The sequence below is a fragment of the Schistocerca serialis genome, chromosome 12 (genome assembly GCF_023864345.2).
Source record: "Schistocerca serialis cubense isolate TAMUIC-IGC-003099 chromosome 12, iqSchSeri2.2, whole genome shotgun sequence".
Lineage (NCBI taxonomy): Eukaryota > Metazoa > Arthropoda > Insecta > Orthoptera > Acrididae > Schistocerca > Schistocerca serialis.
The window spans coordinates 80193700-80214569 of record NC_064649.1 but is presented as its reverse complement, the minus strand read 5'-3'; the positions used below and the strand labels follow the sequence as shown (position 1 = coordinate 80214569).

At 40.2% G+C, this 20870-nt stretch overlaps 1 protein-coding gene across 1 annotated transcript in view; it reads right to left on the bottom strand.

The window, feature by feature from the left end:
* LOC126428117 (5'-3' exoribonuclease 1) overlaps positions 1 to 20870 on the bottom strand; it is a 204932-nt gene that overhangs the window by 34505 nt on the left and 149557 nt on the right. Inside the window, exons 24-28 of the mRNA XM_050090024.1 lie at positions 19095 to 19310; positions 14481 to 14725; positions 5394 to 5483; positions 5237 to 5305; positions 667 to 789 (exon numbers count right to left, since the gene is read on the bottom strand). Of these exons, the coding sequence (XP_049945981.1) occupies positions 667 to 789; positions 5237 to 5305; positions 5394 to 5483; positions 14481 to 14725; positions 19095 to 19310 (743 nt within the window). The remainder of the gene's footprint in view (positions 1 to 666; positions 790 to 5236; positions 5306 to 5393; positions 5484 to 14480; positions 14726 to 19094; positions 19311 to 20870) is intronic.

The window sequence follows — 20870 nt, the reverse complement described above, 5'->3', positions numbered from 1 at the left end:
CTAATGTCCAGCCTGTACAATGATCAAGCAAAATAAAAGAAATGTTCAGGAGTGGGATTAAAATTGAGGGAAACATCATCAATATTGAGATTCAGTGATAACACTGCTATTTTCAATGAAACTGAGGAAGAATTACAAGGATCTGTTAAATACAATGAACAATCTAGTGAGCAAAGAATATGTATCAAGAGTAAATGAAAGCAATACAGAAGTACTGAGGACTATAGCAGAAATCATATTATTGATAAATTTAACATCAAAATTGGGGATCAGGTAGTAAATAAAATGAAGAAATTCCACCACCGTGGAAGCCAAATAATGCATGACAGATGTAGCAATGAAAGATACAAGAAGCAGGCCAGTGCACAAGAAGGGGCATTCCTTTCTATATGAAGTCTACTGTTATTAGACATCGACCTTAACCTGAGGAAGACATTTCTGAGAGTGTATGCCTGTAGCATAGCCTTGTATGAAAGCAGAACATGGACTATGGGTAATGCAGAACAATCTCTGCAACAAATTTTGCACACACCTCTCTACCTCCATCACCTTTTTAATCTCTATCTGTTCTAGTGTCTGTATATTACCGTTTTTACCCAAATGTAATGTGACAATTCTTATCCTAGTGAGGGCTGGCATTTATTTTAGAGTATCACTGTTCGTCACCTGTGTCTCAGCAGTCACAGATGCAGCACCCGTCTTGCGTTTCTCTTTGGCTGCCGCACCGTCAGGGCTATCTGGCACGATTCTGAGCACTTTCTTCAACAGCTCTGTCCCCTGGTCTTCCACCTTCAGAACATACACACAGCATAAAACCACAGTCACCTTCCACCTTCACATTATACTTCAACAACTATTCTGGTAGTATATTAGTAACTTATTTACCTGAGGAACACTTTACGATGATACACAATGTGTCTACTAAATACAAGGAAAAGCATAATTCACATATTCAAACATATGGGAACATAAGGTATACCATAATTATTAGTAAAGACTGACAATAGAAACAAAAACTTTCCAGTAAACACGGATATGAGTTGTTGATACCATAATTGGGCATGTGGTTACAAGTTTCCCTGACTTCAGGACGAAATATTGGCCTACTTTGTACAAATGTGAACTTTTTAATCAAGTCACCGTGCATTACATCTCTACTGGCCATCGAGGCTCAGTTTGAAGTGGGACTCATTACCAAACAGAGTTCTACTTCAGTCAATGACATTCCAGGGCAAAGACGTGTCTGGAGATGCCACCAACAACTGTGAGATACCAACCTGACTGTCGCTTGCCATACGGCTTGACAACTGAGAGGGAAGGTCTGGAGTGCCATTTTTTCCAGAGCAGGACACCTTTGGCTGTTATCCACAGCACAACTGTACATCAATGATATTCTATGCCCTGTTCTGTTGCCCTTCATGGGGAGCCATCCTAGGCTTACATTTCATCAAGAAAATGCCTGCCTGCAAATGACGAGTTTCTACTGCTTGTCAAACCCTACATTGGACAGCAAGGTCGTTGGATCTCTTCCCAATTCAGAATGCTTGAAGCATTACAAGTGTCGCTCTTGAACCTGCACAGAATTTTCTTGAACTAACGTGTCAATTGGACAGAATTTGGGACCATATCCCTCAAGATGACATCCAACAATTCTATCAATTAATGTCACACACAGTAACTTAACAGCTTGTTAAGGGACACAGGATGACCAATGCATTATTGGCTTACCTATTGTTTGTTGTGAAGCTCTTTTTCTTGACTAAATCATCCATTTTTTCTGAAACTGTAATCATTTGTTTGTCTATATATACACATTACATCTACTGATTTCCATCCCATCCCATTCATGGATAAATTCCTTTATGGTGTGTAGTCCCTCCCCCTCCCCCAGAGTGTATACATGTAATTGGCCCACAACTACGGTCGTTCAATTTTTAATTTCATTGGCTGTCAGAACCTCAACAGAACTCCGCTGTACTTCATTTTAACACATTCTTTCTTTTTGTGGTTTGGATGTAGCAACTGATTTGGACTTGACAATGTGAGCATGAATTGTTCCGGAAAACGTCTTTGATCTACAATTGTAACAGCCTGATCTTGAAGGCCAAGGTGCGCACCCTGCTTGACCTATCTGTCTCTGATCATACTGGCAAGTTAGATGTCTTACATTGGCAATAAAATGTGCCGGTGCCGCAACACAAAACTACCACATTCTCTACTGTTGTGCAAGAGTAACATTCTTGAGCAATCATAGAAGGTCCTGCCACAAAAACTGGAGACAGGCATGTTCAAGTTTTCTCAGAAGAATGTGAAGCACAATAAGATGATCACCCAGAACCCCTAACTACTTTTTGAACGAGAAATGTTGCTCATGTATTGACTAATAAACAGCATACGGGTTCATGTCAAATTTGAGCCGAATTAGATGGAAGCTCAACTGAAAAGTTTACATTTCAATACATTTCTACTGATTAGGACAATTCTTAATACTGAACTCAGTGGTGACTTGCAACCACAAATTTGCAATTACCTTGCAAACAACTCGTATACTGAGCTAAGTCTACTAAAATGGTTTTGCTTCTATTATCTTGTACATTCACCAAAGTCAATTTTCTTTATTAACTATAGCACACACTGTCCATAAGTGCTTAATGATGACAGAAAAGGTAGTCAGCTGTGGCCATGCTGAAGGCATCATCCTGATATTTGCCTGAAATGATTTAGGAAAACTTAAATCAGGATAGCTGGACACAGCATGAGCTTCTATCCTCCTGAAACTGAGGCCAGTGCCTTAATAAACACACTCCTCATCTGTTATACGTAACAACATTGCTCTCCTGTTTATACACAGTTGGATCAGGTTATCTTCCAGAATGAAATTTTCACTCTGCAGCAGAGCACGTGCAGATTACAGTTGTGTGGCAGACCGAGACTAACTTGGGACCCTTGCCTTTTGCGAGCAAATGCTACTGACTGGACTACGCAAGCATTACTCATGACCCATCCTCATAGCTTTACTTCCATCAGTAAATAATAAAAGTACACTGTTCACTGCCTTTAACATTTATCACTACACACATGCAGTCAACTTCAACAACATGTCCTTGCTTTCATGCATCTCCTTTTCCCTTCCTGAAAAACTGGGTCCAAATTCCCTCATGGCAAGTGAGGTACTGAGCTCTGAGAAATAGTCAGACATTAGCATTATGTGCTCCCAATCTCAGGTGCAAGATTTTTCTGTAAAAGGCATTACATTGTGAGTGTATGTCAATAAATCAATATAGGTGTTTCAGTTGTGCCCCTATTAATTACTACTTTGAATTTTATAACTACTCTCTCTTAGGCACGTGAACGCCATGGCCAGCTCTTTACCTAATACTTTCAGAGAAGTGCGAGAGCTACACTTCTAGCGACACCACTATCATTAAGATTACAATCCTTAAATCCTTGAAACTTCCTGGCAGATTAAAACTGTGTGCCGGACCGAGACTCGAACTCGGGACCTTTGCCTTTCGCGGGCAAGTGCTCTACCAACTGAGCTACCCAAGCACGACTCACGCCCCATCCTCACAGCTTTACTTCTGCCAGTATCTCATATCAGCACACACTCCACTGCAGAGTGAAAATCTCATTCTGGAAACATCCCCCAGGCTGTGGCTAAGCCATGTCTCCGCAATATCCTTTCTTTCAGGAGTGCTAGTTCTGCTAGGTTCGCAGGAGAGCTTCTGTAAAGTTTGGAAGGTAGGAGACGAGATACTGGCAGAAGTAAAGCTGTGAGGACAGGGCGTGAGTCGTGCTTGGGTAGCTCAGTTGGTAGAGCACTTGCCCGCGAAAGGCAAAGGTCCCGAGTTCGAGTCTCGGTCCAGCACACAGTTTTAATCTGCCAGGATCTTTCATATCAGCGCACAATCTGCTGCAGAGTGAAAATCTCATTCTTAATTTCCTTCCTTATCAGCAATGTGACCATTTCCACTGTATGTAATGTATGTACAGTTCCTGACATCTTTTGATTTCAGCTTAGACAAATGTAGTGGCTACATGGAAAAGTAATTAATACCAGTGCCTTACAATTCTGTGTGTATCTTTAGTTTCCTGAACAAATCTTTTCTAGCATTACTTTTTGAATCATGCTCATATTAAGAGAGGTACACAGATCACCACCATACATTTCTTTTCAATGGCACGCAAAAACTATCGGCTCTTATCTTGTCAATATGAAGTACTGATTGTAATAACTAGCAAGCACCGTTACCATTGTGGTTACTTCTGGAATGTATTGTGGTGTTAGCAAGTAGGTAGTTTTGTTAGAGAATGTGCAATTTTTTATAAAAACATAAAAACAATTACACATGTACAAAATTGTTAGAAAACGAGTGTACACGAAAGAAAATACTTTTATGGACAAAGCTGCAGTTAAGCCAATGACAACTTATTTGGTTAGATATTCAACTCCAGAACAACAAATAAACCAGATAAGAAATGTTTCAGCTTTTGTCCACTGTTGACAATATCACTCACCCCAGAGTAGGATTCATATGTTTTTTACATTACATCTACATACATACTCTGCAAGGCACCGTATGTTGTGTGGCGGATCAGTGGATCACATTATCACTACTAGTTGTTTCATTTCCTGTTCCACTTGCAGATAGATTGAGGGAAAAAACAATTGTCTATATGCCTCTGTATGAGTCCTAATTTCTCGTATCTTACCTTTGTGGTCCTTACACGAAATGTATGTTGGCGGCAATAGGATCATTCAGCAGTCATCTTCAAATGAGCGGTTCTCTAAATTTTCTCATTACTGTTCCTCGCAAAGAATGTCATCTTCTCTCCAGGGATTCCTGTTTGAGTTTCCAAAGCACTTCTGTAACACTTGCATTTTGTTCATACCTACTGGTAACAAATCTAGCAGCCTGCCTCTGAAATTCTTCGATGTCTTCTTTAATCCCACCTGGTGTGGACCCCAAAAACTCGGGCAGTACTTTAGGATAGGTTGCACTAGAGTCCTATATGCAGCCTCCTTCACAGATGAAACTCAGTGTTCCATTACTTATGGCAGGTGGGATTATAAAACATGTTGGGAAATCTAACCAATTTTAGCAGTTCAATATTGTTTTGTGTGCATACACCAACATAAAAGTATGAGCAAAGAATCCCAAAAGACATTTAGGTAACATACGTTGCAACCAACATAAATCCGTTCCCAGGAGGATCTAGTGTTTAATGTACGTACCTCTGCAGATTTAGGCACCAGTTTCCCGTCAGGTTTCTTAGGCACCACACTGTTGTTGGCTGGCAGCTTCTGAAAACAGGAATAACAACATTTCTAAGAACATTCTCTGGTCACAAGCAAAGTTTTATATCTGTCACCTAACACTACATAAACTCACCTGCAAGTTGTTCCATAGAGCACGGAACTCGGCACCTGCTGTATTCTCCTGGAGAACGGCTGCTTGTGGTGGGTTTTTGCTTGCAGCACTCTACCGAGTAAAGGAAAACAAATAAGAGAAATGCAGAAAATAATTATGTATGAAGCTTGAAAGAACACGAAAAGGATAATGTACCAAATTTGGTATCAAGATTTTCCTGTTGCTAGTTGCAATTTGCAGTTGATCAAAGGACAAAACAGTTGGGAAATGGGTCGAATTCAAGTGCATCTTATCATACTGCAATATTTATATCTACATCTATATTTTGTAAACCATTGTGAAGTGTATGGCAGAGGGTACTTCACACAGTATAACATATTAGGGTTTCCTCGTGTTCCACTCACATATGGAGTGTGAGAGGCATGACTGTTTAAATGCCTGTGTGTGCTCTGTAATTAGTTTAATCTCATTTTCGTGGTCATTACAGGAATAATACATAGGGGGCTATAGTATATCCCCACATTCCTCACCTAATACTGCTTCTTGGGACCTTGCAAGTAAGCCTTTACAGAATAATTGTCATCTATTCTGAAGCAACTGCCAGGCCATGTTTTTCACAATTACTGTGACACTTTCCGTGGATCAAATAAACCTGTCACCATTTGTGCTGCCCTTCTTCGTCTATACAGTTCATCCAAAAAGTTATAAGCTTATTTTATTCCTGCCAAACAAGCAATGTTAGTGCAGTAATTACAGGGGCAGTTTGAAGTAACAACTGGAAACAACATATATGCATTTCACCAGTCAGTGGTGTGCAGGCAGTATTAAGTAGCGGACGTGTTAATATAATCTGTCAACTTTATCATGTCATAATTTACAATGGAGCACCGAACTGAACATCTCTAAATCAAGTATCAACACATTCTCAAGAATGTTTTTAAGAATAGAAAAGTGTCTGGAAAGTTTGTACAACACACCTGGACTCCCAAACAAAAACAATGACACAAGGACACCTGCAGCTCCTTAGTTGAAACGCAAAATGTGAAAAAATCTTTTCAGGAAAAAACTGCCACGAGTGACGAGACTTTTAGTTACCAATATGAACCGACCACAAAATGGCAATGTGCAGAAACTCACGTGACGACATACATTACACTTGAGAACATGTGATGAGTGAATTGAACAGCACCCCAAAGAACTTTTATGACAGTGTCATATGGTTGTATGGATGTTCTGTGTGTTACACACAAGTGGCGAGAGGCTATGTAGAACACCTGAAGGATTAAAACCACTATCTTAACATTTCTCTCTTTATTATTAACCAGCCTCAAAACTCTTTGGACTGATGTGGTACATTCTATACTGCATGCTAAATCTATTTGGTATGACGCCCACACAACTGAGCAATATTCTAGGAAGCGCAAGTAATTTGTAAACAGTTTCTGATGTAGACTGCATTTTCGCTAGACTCCTATGTAGACTGCATTATTCGTGTACCTAGGTGTTTTATGAGTTTACAGAATCCAACTGTGAGTTACTGCCATTGTAGTCAAAGGACAATGTCTTTCTTGATCTCATTACTCCACCATCAAAACACACACCTGAGAAAGTGGGAGTAACATGCAGAAACACTTTCTAGGGGTGCACGGGTGGTGGGGAGTGATTGGCAGCAGTGTTCATTAACAACTGCTTTGCACAAGACTTTTCATTATAAGAAGTGCCAGTTACAAAAGTGTGTATCAATCGACTTGAAAATGACAAGTGATGCCAATACTACACATGTACAAACTGAAGGGCACTGTGAGACATGACAGTTCTGTCATCACACAGGGCAGTTTGCAAGCACCTTGAAACTTAGCAACACACAATACCTCCACTTGTTGTAATACCACTCCTTACATGAATATTATTTTCTCTTTCTGTTCTCCTTTTCACGCACAATTCCTAAACAGTGTATATGTGAAATATCCAAATTCTTTTTTAAGCAAAAATTTTCAAAATTTGCTATTCAGTATATAATTTGCAGGCCACTGATAACAACAGTAAACACAGAATGTGTAGTAGAATTTTATTCAATAAAATATTTGAAATTTATGATTCATAAGATCCACAAGTACTCAAATATTCCACTGTGCTAATAACTGTTTTATTACCGACTTATCTTATTTGTAAGCCCTCTCATTTTGTCTATTCCAACAAACATTACATTTTTTTGAAAATTATATCAATGTCACTATTCAACATTACTATTAATGTAAGAATTCTATGATGTTTGAACCTTAAAATGCAATCCCTTCAAAACTCAAATATCACAGTACTGTAGCCCTAATTTTTCTGTTTCCAAAAATATACAATTTTAATGTATAATTTTACTAGTTTACCACATTAATTAATGAAATATTTTGGTTTGAAAATATGAATCAGCAGAAAACTCTTGCCAGGTTTTGCTAAATCCTGGGGATAAAGGGACATGTCCGAAACTCCTGCTACCTGTGCTATTTTGAAGAGATTTAACTAAAAATAACTTCACTTCCTAAGGTGTATACATAAACTCTTCTCCTCCTGTCTTTTGTGTTGTTACTTAAATTGTAACATGTTTGTATTCGAAGAATTTGTGTACACATTATTACAAGCATCTTTAAATACACTACTGGCCATTAAAATTGCTACACCAAGAAGAAATGCGGATTATAAATGGGTATTCATTTGACAAATATATTATACTAGAACTGACATGTGATTACATTTTCACACAATTTGGGTGCATAGATCCTGAGAAATCAGTACCCAGAGCGACCACCTCTGGCCGTAATAATGGCCTTCATAAGTCTGGACATTGAGTCAAACAGAGCTTGGATGGCATGTACACGTACAGCTGCCCATGCAGCTTCAATACGATACCACAGTTCATCAAGAGTAGTGACTGGTGTATTGTGACTATCCAGTTGCTCGGCCACCATTGACCAGACATTTTCAATTGGTGAGAGATCTGGAGAATGTGCTGGCCAGGTCAGCAGTCGAACATTTTCTGTATCCAGAAAGGTCCATACAGGACCTGCAACATGCGGGCGTGCATTATCCTGCTGAAATGTAGGGTTTCACAAGGATCGAATGAAGGGTAGAGCCACGGGTCATAATACATCTGAAATGTAACACCCACTGTTCAAAGTGCCGTCAATGCGAACAAGAGGTGACCGAGATGTGTAACCAATGGCACCCCATACCATCACGCCGTGTGATATGCCAGTATGGCGATGACGAATACACGCTTCCAATGTGCGTTGACCGTGATGTCGCCAAACACGGATGCAACCATCATGATGCTGTAAACAGAATCTGGATTCATCCGAAAAAATGACGTTTTGCCTTTCGTGCACCCAGGTTCGTCATTGAGTACACCATCGCAGGCGCTCCTGTCTGTGATGCAGTGTCAAGGGTAACTGCAGCCATGGTCTGTCTTGCAAAAGTCCTCATCTGTTGACTCAGGGATCGAGACATGGCTGCACGATCCGTTACAGCCATGCGGATAAGATGCCTGTCATCTCGACTGCTAGTGATACGAGGCCGTTGGGATCCAGCATGGCGTTCCGTGTTACCCTCCTGAACCAACTGTTTCCATATTCTGCTAACAGTCATTGGATCTCAACCAACGTGAGCAGCAATGTCGCGATGCGATAAACCGCAATCACGATAGGCTACAATCTGACCTTCATCAAAGTCGGAAACGTGATGGTACGCATTTCTCCTCCTTACATGAGGCATCACAACAATGTTTCACCAGGTAAAGCCGGTCAACTGCTGTTTGTGTATGAGAAATTGGTTGGAAACTTTCCTCATGTCAGCACGTTGTAGGTGTTGACACCGGCGCCAACCTTGAGTAAATGCTCTGAAAAGTTAATCATTTGCATATCACAGCATCTTCTTCCTGTCAGTTAAATTTCACGTCTGTAGCACGTCATCTTCATGGTGTAGCAATTTTAATAGCCAGAGTGTAAGTTCTGTGGGCAATGCTAGATTCAGTCTGCACTGAGTCAGGACAGAGCACAGTCAGATGTATGTAACTGCTGCCGGGCTTCAGTAGCACAAAGTTCCATGTCTATCAGCATTATGTACAGTCAACTGTTTAACATCCATCTGCTCCCAGCTATCACAGCACCCAATCACTATTACTGAACAATTACTGAACATGGTTACTGTATTACATATTCTCAACATACTGTTAGTTGGAGCCATGACAGACACACTCAGAAGAAAAAAAAAAAAGAAAAAAATTATTTGCTTTAGTCCATAGCCAGACTTTTATTTCATCTAACAATTACTGATTTTGATACCACATGCCACCAACAGGCCATCACAAAATCACAGCACACAGTGATAAAATCACTATACTTGCAGCTGTACAGTGCCATCAGGATTAGCACTCAAGTTAAGAGGACAACATTCTCATCATGACTCAGTGATATAGATTGGTGTTGTGGTCTTTGGGGGGTTTTCTCTTAATGCTAAGGCCCATCGATATAACACCTCACAACTTTACACTGCATACGAGGAGCAGTTATCACAGCCATAATGACAGGTAAATTGCAACATTGTGTGGAGGAAGCACAATGTTGTGCTGCAGAGAACTCCATTGTACACATGGACATTGCTAAGACGAACTGGAAATACAGCCAAAGATCAGGTACGGAATAATATGTAGCCACACTGTGCCATTATTCCCTATGGATGCTGATATCTTTCCATTATAAATAATTTTGATTTTCAGTAAATAATGCTAGTATTATGTACCAGGTGGTTCTCATTAAATTGCAGCTACTCATAGGCGTCCAGTGTAGGCTGTAATCATCGTATGGCAGTGAAACTTGGTAGATATTCTAACGCGTTAATGCAGAACCAACGCGTTAATGCAGAACCAATTTACTCTGGGGAAAAAAAAAAAAAAGTTCCAATTTTGGTCACCAGGTGCACATCTGGCACTATAAATGCAAGAGAGAGACATAGAAACAATTGCATATGTAATGGATTAGAAATGGCATGTGGGCAGAAAAGGTAAAACAAGTGAGAAAGACATAATTTTCACTTTATTATTAACCGCAACTTAACATAATTTGTTCAATATGAACACTGGAGATGTTGGCAAGGCAACATGATGTACAGTGCCAGTGCAACTTAACATAATTTGTTCAATATGAACACTGGAGATGTTGGCAAGGCAACATGATGTACAGTGCCAGATTTGCAAATGGTGGCCAAAAATGGAACTAACCTTTTGCCAGTATAAATCAGTTCCACATTAACGCATTAGAATATCTACTAGGTTTCACTGCCATATGATAGTTACAGCCCATACTGGGTCTCTATGGGTAGCAACATTTTAACTGTGACCACCTGGTACAACACTTACTTGATTAGAAGATAGAAATGTTACATGGTCAGGTCGTATTATAGCGGCATGCCTCATATGCAAATGTTGGATGAAACATAGCAATTTAGATGAGTTATTCTGCCTTTAACATTTTATTACAGTGGGGATAGCTTCACTCTTTGTGTTTCAATATATGTCTGCTTACATTGTGATACCCTCCTCCCCCCTCTTGTGTGTGTGTGTGTGTGTGTGTGTGTGGGGGGGGGGGGATAATTATTTACATAGGGGGCACTTATCGCTTCTGGCTGCAATTTGCACTTATTTAAAGCACAGTACTGACTGCATTAATTGACTGTTCTGTCAGGTCTTGGTAGAATATTTTATAGATTGAGAATGAAAATACACATGGCACTGGTGTAATACTCAATTATATTTATTATTTTACCAAACCAGTTTTTGGCTGTTACACCATCATCAGCTACAAAGATAAATATTTGTGGCTGTGAAATTTTTGTGGGACCAAAAACTTTAAAATACTACAACTCCGCAGTATTTCACAATTGCTTTTGGAAGATGACAATTGTTAATGTTTGATTTAGGACAAAAAAGAGATAATATCGCTTGCAATTGTGGCAAATTCTGTATATGCCAGTCAGAAAGAACACTGTCCTCCTGCTTGAGGGAACACCAAAGAAGTTAGAGACATAGAAAAGGAGACTAGTTTTGCACACCACCTGCTTAAAGGAGGACACAATTACAAGATGCAACATTAAGTCTTCCATCACATCTATATTAATAAATGTAGAAAGATTATCTACCTTGAAACAATGGAAATCAATAGACTTATGTCCACTTGCCCAAGCTTGGAACTGAATGATCGGACACAGTTCCCTTACTAGCTAGTAATCCCATTCAGACCACTTTATCAATTAGCCTACCTAGGTACATGCTCCATTTATTTTCTTTATTTCCATTACTGTAGTTTCACTTGACCTGTTAAAATTTTATTTTGAATAATTACAGTTGTGTCATTTAAATTTTTAATCTTGCTTGTTACATTGCGTCTGTTTGTAATTCTGGACCTTTTATAATGCATTTAAAATAAGTTGCAACTTTTCACAGTTTGGTACAGAGAGAGTGGAAAGAAGTGCAATTGCCAGCATGTGTTAAGTGCACACTGTCCGATAGAAAAATTAAGATTTTCGCACATGTTATAGCTTCATTCATCAGCTTCATGATGAACCATCTGTCATTTCGTTAATGGTCATAGTTATTTTAATTTTTCAAATCAGGTAAACTACTGCATGAAATTCTTAAAGTTTGCTATGAAAAATAGGGGTCACTATGAATTTAGTTTTGAGTGTGTTATGACATATGTTGCTGCACGCGAAATGTAGATAACATATTGAATTATTTTTTAAACATGGAAGGATACCACTGTCTGCCTCCAGTCTCAAGAACAAGAAGCATACGTAAAGTGCTCAGTCATAAACGGGCACACCAGCAAAAATGCCAGAATGAAATACTCATAAATCCCTCACACCTTATACAGGGCTTGAGATATCAAAACAAGATTTTGGCAAATCATAACAAGAAAAGACGAGAGTATTTTGCCACATGATTAATACACAAAACTTCCATGTCCACCAAGATAGTCAAGCAACTAAAGTTTTTTTTTCCCCTCCAATGAAGTAATGTTATTTTTAAGTGCCACCAATAGCTTGCGAAACAATAATTGCTGTGGGTTCTGCGAGAATATAAGTGAAGAAATTGCGTGTTTATTGTTATACAGGGGAATGAGCTTCTTCATAAAATATGGACTTTTCCTCAGTTGCTAGTTTAATAATACACTGTTTCAGGATTCTATCACAATTACAGCTGCATTAGTAGGTTAGTGAGATGGATATTCGTAAATCTGTCATGTTTTGGTAAAAGAAGCAGATTTTAGCATGGAAACAAGAGAAGTTACGTATTACTCAAAACTCGTCAGTCATTCATGAATCCACATCTCCTGAACTACTGTCTCGATATGGCTGACAACTCAAAAACAGTCCTATGGCGTCACTTGCAATGGCTTCTTTTGTCAGCATTTCATTCTCACTCAGCATAATCTTTTTCTTGTTTTTTGCCACATTACTTTTACCTGAGACCATATACTCTCAATCGGATTTAAATGAATGAGAGATGTGGAGGAAGCCCAATTTAACTATGCTCTTTAGTATTAGCTACACTGTCAACTGGTAGCAAGGAGTTCTTAACTTGTACAGCATTACAAGTTCCGCTTAACTCCATCTTCCGCATGCTAGGGTCAACTTTGTTTCATGGAACACTGTTTTGCACCTAGATGAAAATATCGCTTTTCTCCAGCGCACTGTTGGAGCTTTATGCATCACAACAGAGTTGTATGGTGCATTGTTCATTACTTTTGTCAAATTCGGAGGAATATTTTGCAACAAAATATTACACACTGTCCTAACAGGTACGTTGTCATACATCCTACGTTGATTTTTGCGGTTATTTCATGCAGAGTCCAGCGATTAAGTTTTGTAAAAGAAGGCTTGAGACAAATTGAAATTCATTAGCATCTTGTAAAAGTGTATTTCATTTTCAGCTTCCACTGTGCAGGAATGGGCAGCCGAGTTTAAAATGTGGCTGCGAAAGCACCCAAGATGAGCCATCTGTAATCATTGATAAACTGCATTACAAGATTCTGGGAGATTGGTGTATAATGGTGCATGAAATTGCAAATGCTCAAGGTATATCAAAGGAACATGTCAGTCACATCTTGAATTAGGAATTGAACATGAGATAACTTTGCACATGGTAAGTGCCTTGCATTCACTGTGGATCACAATTGTATTAACATGACACTTTCCAAAAACCAATAGATGCATTTTAGGAAAAACTGACTTAACTTTCTGTATTGATATGTGACAGTAGATGAAACATGGACTGAATCCAAACAGCAGTCTCTGCAATGTACAGACTCTGGTTCTTCAGCTCCAAAGAAGGCAAGGAGATGCCATCAGCAGGAAAAATCATGGTGTCGTCATTTTGAGATGTGAAAGGAATTTTGTTGATTGGCTGTCTTGAAAAATATAAAGCCACAACTGGGGAATACTACTCTCACCTTGTAACAAAACTGGAAACAAGCATTCATGAAAACAGACCCGCCTTAAAGAAGAGAAAATATCATCTTCCATCAGGACACAGCACCTGCCCACAATAGTGTCTTGGCAATGGGGGAATCGAGTGATCTGCTCTATGATGTGCTGGAACATTCACCCTACTCCCCAGTTTTGGCTGCCCCAGATGTCCATCTCAAAACCACAAAAATTCTTCCCCAGTCGCTACTTGGTCCATGATACGCCACTGCGACTTGAAGGTGGCTACCTTGCAGCCCTTCCGGAGGAAAACAACAGAAAGAGGGTAATGACATTGAAACACCACTGGATGAAATATGTTGATACTGTAGGAATTATGTGGAAAAATAAAACTTCTTTGAAAGCATAAATTATCATTTCCACTATCAGACTGAGAACTTTTCAGACTGCCCTCATACACATGGCTACGCCGAGGAAAATGGAAATTTGACGAAAAGAAAAACAACAGATAACTCTACTACCTAATACACAGGCTCACTGATACAATGTGTGTAGTGAGAGACAAACGTCATGATGACGACAATGACGATGACGACATTGGTGACGATGGACACAGGTGTAGACGAAGGTGTAGCTTACCACCAGAGGAGGTCCCTGCACAAACGCCACTGCAGGCGGGAACTGGTGCGGAGGCTGCACCTGGGCTTGGCTGTGTGCCGGCCGTTGTGGGGATGTGACACCCCTGCCGGCCGTCCAGCTGACAAACGCCGAGCCCTGCTGCTGGTTCGGTTGCTGCCGTAGGGGAGACACTGACACGGGAGCTGCTGCCTTCTTCCATGGAGGTGCGAATGTGTGTACAGGTGGTGCCACTGGCAGGTTTGGTCCTGGGGATCAAGTGAAGCATTATGCACTATAGCTTATAATATGCCACAATTGGGTAGTTATCTATACAATTTGTACTTAGCTATGTTCAGTCTCTCTTAAGAATGAACACACACACACACACACACACACACACACACACACACACACACACACACACACGTGCGCGCGCACACACCCATGTGTGCACGATGTAATGTCACAAATCCATTTGTGACATTGTTTTTTCTCCAGCTGCCAAGCCAATGTATGTGTTAAATTATTTGTTGTGTTTATAAAGTATGAATGTCATTCTTTCTTGTAACTAAAAACATACGGCATTTTGTTCCTTTTTCTGTTTGTGGCAAGTAACAGAACCAACTGAGCTGTGCCGAGTGCCCTGATGCGCATGTGCGTTGAAGACCGTGGCTCTTAGGAGAAGCACACATGCATTATCCCATGATGTTCTGAGCAATGCTAAAGGTTGTTCTATATTTTTCTTTCTTTGACGTACTCTGGTCGAGATATTCAGCAGTTACATCAACATGAGGCAGTCCGTAAAACCAAGATAGATGTATATCTTTTACACAGTCTCATAATAAGAAAGGCTTCCCATGAGTAACTTACGTTTGCTTTCTGACATAGACGGCAGTCATGTTAAGATTTCTGGCAACTGAGGAAACATTCCAGTCATTGGCCTATGCAATAAGAGGTGCAGGGAATACATTATTTATAATAAATAACATCGACTATTGCAGATAATACTCCTATTAAATTAGTAAAAATGTCTCAGAATGTTTTAGGGGGGAAAAAGTAAAAGAAAAGGGGAAGTAGATGGACATGAACCTACAACCTAAATTTTGGCTTAAAAAAAATTACGGTGTAGCCTATAATCAAGATTTCTCCCCTCAGATCATAAATTGTGAATTTCAAAGTGATGTGTACACGTATCTTGTGGGTTGAAATTAATATCATTATCAGTTACTGCAGTGTAACGTCAGGAGCTCTTAAATAACATCATCAGCTGGGAAGCTTTCTCCCTTGGGGATGGGTGGCTGATTAAAAACTGCAACAGTGGCACTTTTGTCCGTCAGCTGTAATGCTCAACATCATTGTACACAGCTGCTTTCAGTACCACTTGTACATATTTTCACACTATGTTCCCCTACATTACTTACTGTGATGCTGTTTGGTATATTTTTTATTTGGGAATGTAAATAAAAAATTTTACATCAAAGCTGGATCGTGTAGCAATGGAAAGATTTCAAACTGTTTTTGTAAGCCTGAGACAGCTTTTCACGATTGCAGTTCTGCGAAGATTAGGCAAATTATTTCATTGCACGAATCATCGAACCCACCCATACAAAACTTTAAATTCCTTTGGCAAAAAGTTTCTTTTCCATGCTATTCATTTCCATATGGACCCAGAGCATATTATTGTTGCTCTGTACTGTTCACTTGTTATGTAGGGGTGCCAACATAGTTTAGTGTCTGCATGAGAATGTAGTTGTAGTACTTAGTAATCTGAGGTATACTGGCTGTTCTATCTGAATTTCAAGCCACAGAATGTGCTTAATGAAAATGATGATAACAAGAATCATGAAGAGAGATAGAGAGAGATTGTGTGGGTGTGTGTGGAGGGGGTGGTGATTTACCCCCAGTTATGTGAGAGCTGAAGAAGGGGAGTGAGACAGACGTAACTCAGAGTACTGCCTAATTGAACTTTCTCGTTAATTCAGCAGTGTGGCCTATATTCGAGATTTACTTTTTACTGTAATCTCATGTCAGAAGTTCAGATGCAGCCTATATTCGCACAAATATGTTAGTCTAGGTAAATTTCATGTTGTGAGGTATGCTGCCTCAAGACATACATATTGTTCCTAACTGTAATACTTATTGTTGTAAACCTTTAACGCAAGTCTAAAGCTCCTAATGTGTAGATTACAACAGCATTTTAAATTTTTAAATTTGGTCAATGATTATGAAAAACAAATCTTTGTTGTCGCTGGGGTCTGAGATAGTCTCATAGTAACATAAATTTTTGAATATTAGTGTTGTTTTCAAACTGTGACCGACTGTTGACAATAAACTTTGACAGTGAGTAAATTTTTTGTGAGGCTGTTGTCAGTATGCCCAACTTTTTAAAGAGCTGTCTACAAGAAGGAAGATCAACATTCAACATCCCGTCAACATCGAACCCATTAGAGATGGAGTGCACCCTCTGAACGTTTTAAGAATCGGCAAGGAATTTGGCCATGCCCTTGTAAAGGAACTATCACAGCATCTGCATGGAACAATTTAGGGAAATCATGGAAAACTTAAATCTGGATGGCAGTACATGGATTTGAACCGTCATCATCCCGAGTCCAGTATGCTAAACACTACGCCATCTCGCTCGGTTTGTCTACGAGATGTTCTAGAGAGGGTACAACACATTATCCTCATTACATGCCTCTATACAACAGTAACATTCTTATTCAATGACAAAATACACCTAAATATGATGGCACAGAACTTAATGAATGAAACCAGAAAAGGTTAGGCAATTATTTAACATTTTCATCTCCAAAATATGATATTATCCATAACGCAAAATCTGCAGACCTTACGTGTTTAAGAGAATTTGTAGTATGTGACTTCCATTTCAGATTCTCATCAACATAAACACATAAGAATTTAGGCTATTCTGCTTAATTTATTGATTTTCCCCTCCTGCATTATTTCTAGTTGTGCAATCAGGCCTTGTGCAAACTCCTACTCTTCAGAACTGTATCTCCCTTTCCCAACTTTGAATAAAATCCTTAGACAACATCCACCTTTATTTATTTCTGTTTTCCTGTTGTATTTTGTTTTTTGTCTTTTTCCAAGTTCTGAAGTTTCTCTTTTAGGCTTGAATGCGATACTTCAGTTACGAGGATGATTTCTGCATTGTGTATAGATGACGGAGGGTCATTTGTATTTAATGAGACCAAGAATGGACACAATATTGATCCCTATGGTACATTTGTGGCAATTACTCCCCAGTCAGATGATGCTGTTTCATTGTGTGCACTCCCTGGGTCTCTCAACGTGAAACTCTGCATCCTTTTTGTTGAAGTAGCTTCTAGCCAGGCCTTTAAGTACCAAGCCATGTCTACTGCCTGCCACATAATCCTCTGCCTTATGGTGCCACGCAGTTGCGGTACGGAGGGGCGTGTGGTCAGCACACTGCTCTCCTCGCTGTTTTGCAGGCTTTCCATACCATGTAGCCACTACTACTGGTTTGAGTAGCTCCTCAATTGGCATCATAATGCTTAGTGCACCCTGTATCCATCCTCTCACCACGGAAAAATCCCTGGCAGCACCAAGAATTGATCCTGAGTTCTCTGTACAGGAGACATCTATGGTAACTACTCAGCTACGGAGGCAGCCCTTTTTTGTTAGATACATCAACAAAAATAATCAATTTTTTGAAAATATAATTAGATACACAGAAACACTCTCACCAAGCAGTGGCAGGAAAACACACTTGAGAGTTAATGAAATGTGCATAGACCCAGTGCTCCTCTTTCTGGCAGAAGTGTTGAGGCAGAAGGAAGCAGGATGAAGGAAAAGACTGGCAACGATTACGAAACGAGCACGAATGAGGATATGTTACCCACAACCTCGGGTCAGGGGAGACAAGCTGGACAGGATGAGAAGGAATGACTGAATGCATCATCTGGTGCAGTCCCCAACGATCAGTCTTTCCTTCCCATCCCACCTGTAAGTCTCCCCTGACCCACAGTTCACTCCGTCTTCAGGCCACAAGTGGCCCATCGGGACCATCCGACTGCCGCGTCATCATTAGATGAGGATGCGGATAGGAGGGGTGTGTGGTCAGCACACCGCTCTCCCGGTCATTATGATGGTATTCTTGACCGAAGCCGCTACTAATTGGCCGAGTAGCTCCTCAATTGGCATTACGAGGCTGAGTGCACCCCGAAAAATGGCAACAGTGCATGGCGGGGATGGTCACGCATCCAAGTGCCGGCCAAGCTTAACTTCGGTGATCTGACGGGAACCGGTGTATCCACAGTGGCAAGGCCGTTGCCCCACTGACCCACAGTTCTCACCCATTTTTCTGTAATAATCCCCACTTCTTAAACCTCGTTAATCTTTTTCCTTTACCTTTCTTCATTCCCCTTCAACCCTTTTGCCACAGGAAGGAGCCACTGGCTCCGTAAGCTTGCACATTTCGTTAACTTTTGTGTGTTTTCTCCAGCCGCCACTTAGTGAGTAGATTTTTTGTCTATAATTTTAGTCAGACAGGATGAAAGCCAGTTATCAGTGTGATCTCCAATACCATACGATGTGCACTACCACACAAAAATGTAGATGTAATTATCAGTAAGGCCTCTGATCCTGGCTCACCTCCGGAGGGCTGCACGACGGCGGTGGGCTTGCTGAGGGGCTGCAGCTGGCGACGGCGCTGTTGGCGCTCCCCGTGACTCAGGTTGACGAGGGCCGCCGCCGGCAGTGAGTAGCTGCGCTTCTCCGAACACAGCAGCGACAGCCCACCGGGGAATGCCTCGTCGAACATCACGTCGTGCATCACGTCTGCCTCCTTGTCTCCCATCTGCCGTATACCTTCAGAGATGTATGATAGTGAGGTTTCACTTATTGTCTGTGTTTTGCAAACATTCAGTTGTACAAACACTTTTTTAAATCCATAAAGCCCTTACAATAGAAGTAGATTATGCAAATGCTACAAAAATTGTGCAACAGTTGGGAAAACATTTCACAAGCTATAAAATCCTAATGAGGACTGGAAAAACAGTGGAGAAGGTACAAAATCTGTGCCAGAGCTACAAAAACCGCCAGAGCTACAACAACTGCGCAAGAGCTACAACAACTGCGCAAGAGCTACAACAACTGCGCAAGAGCTACAACAACTGCGCAAGAGCTACAACAAGTATTGTAAACAAGAGAAACTCCAGCATTGGTCATATAAATTTGAAACCATCTTTTTTATTATTGCACATCAATTTCGGTCACAGATTGATTGTTTTCACTGCAAGACAAAGTCCAGTGGACTCACATAGTCATGCACAAGATATAACTTCAAACATAGGTGTTCGCAGTGAAGAACATGCAAACTAGCAGGTAAGATTCAATTCTTAGTTGGCATTCAAATCTAACCTACTAGTTGGCATGTTGTTCACTATGAACACCTATGTTTGAAGTTACGAGTCCACTGGACTTAGTCTTGCTCTGAAGATCATCATTGAAATCGATATGCAATAATAACTAAAAGGTTTCAAACTTACAGCACCTATGCTGGAGTTCTCCTCATTTGCATTATTTTTTGTGTGGTCATAGTGCACAGATTTCCTAATGAAATCCAATCTCAAGAGCTACAACAATTGTGCAAGAGCTACAACAACTGCACATAAGCTATAACAAACTGTTCAAGTGCTACAAATCATACAAGAAAAAAAGATAAGCAAGAGCTACAGAACATATCACAATTACAAAGACTTATTGTGATCAGTCAAATGAGCAGATGGAAAAAAAATGAGTAAACTGTTTATAATTTCAAAACTAATTGTCACAACTGTTAATACATTTATCCCACTGTGAGATAAAATGGTCAATGCCTTCATGGAAAAATGTTTGTTGTTGTCAACAGAACCACAACAGTACCCACATGTGCATCTCTTCATCTGTATCAAATGTCTTCCTTCTGGGCTAAAAGAAGAAGAAGAAGGAAATCACAGGTGGAAAGGTCAACATTGTCTGGAGGATGTATAAAGGCTTCCCCATGAAACTTCTGCAGCATTCTGATGTATCTAAAACAGGTGACTGCCCCTTGTACTAAAAGAAAATTTGGTAGAAATAGCTATCCACATAGAAAACTGTGTACCAGAGGGAAGGAAGTCACAGAAGCATCATTTCACACCAGTAAGATATTATGGTCCAGAAGATTAGTGAAATTAAAAACTGGACAAAAGGAACAGTGTGACCCTCAGCCCACTGTTCTGTTACATGTTTCTAGTCACATGATAACATTGTCATTCAGAATTTTGCAACTGAGTGTTTTACTAGGGCTGTACTTTTTGAAACTGATAGCCATCCTGATCATTACTCTGTCCAAACCAGCCTCAGTAGTTTCATTCTTTCCCCATGAGCAGCATACCTGCACCTCTC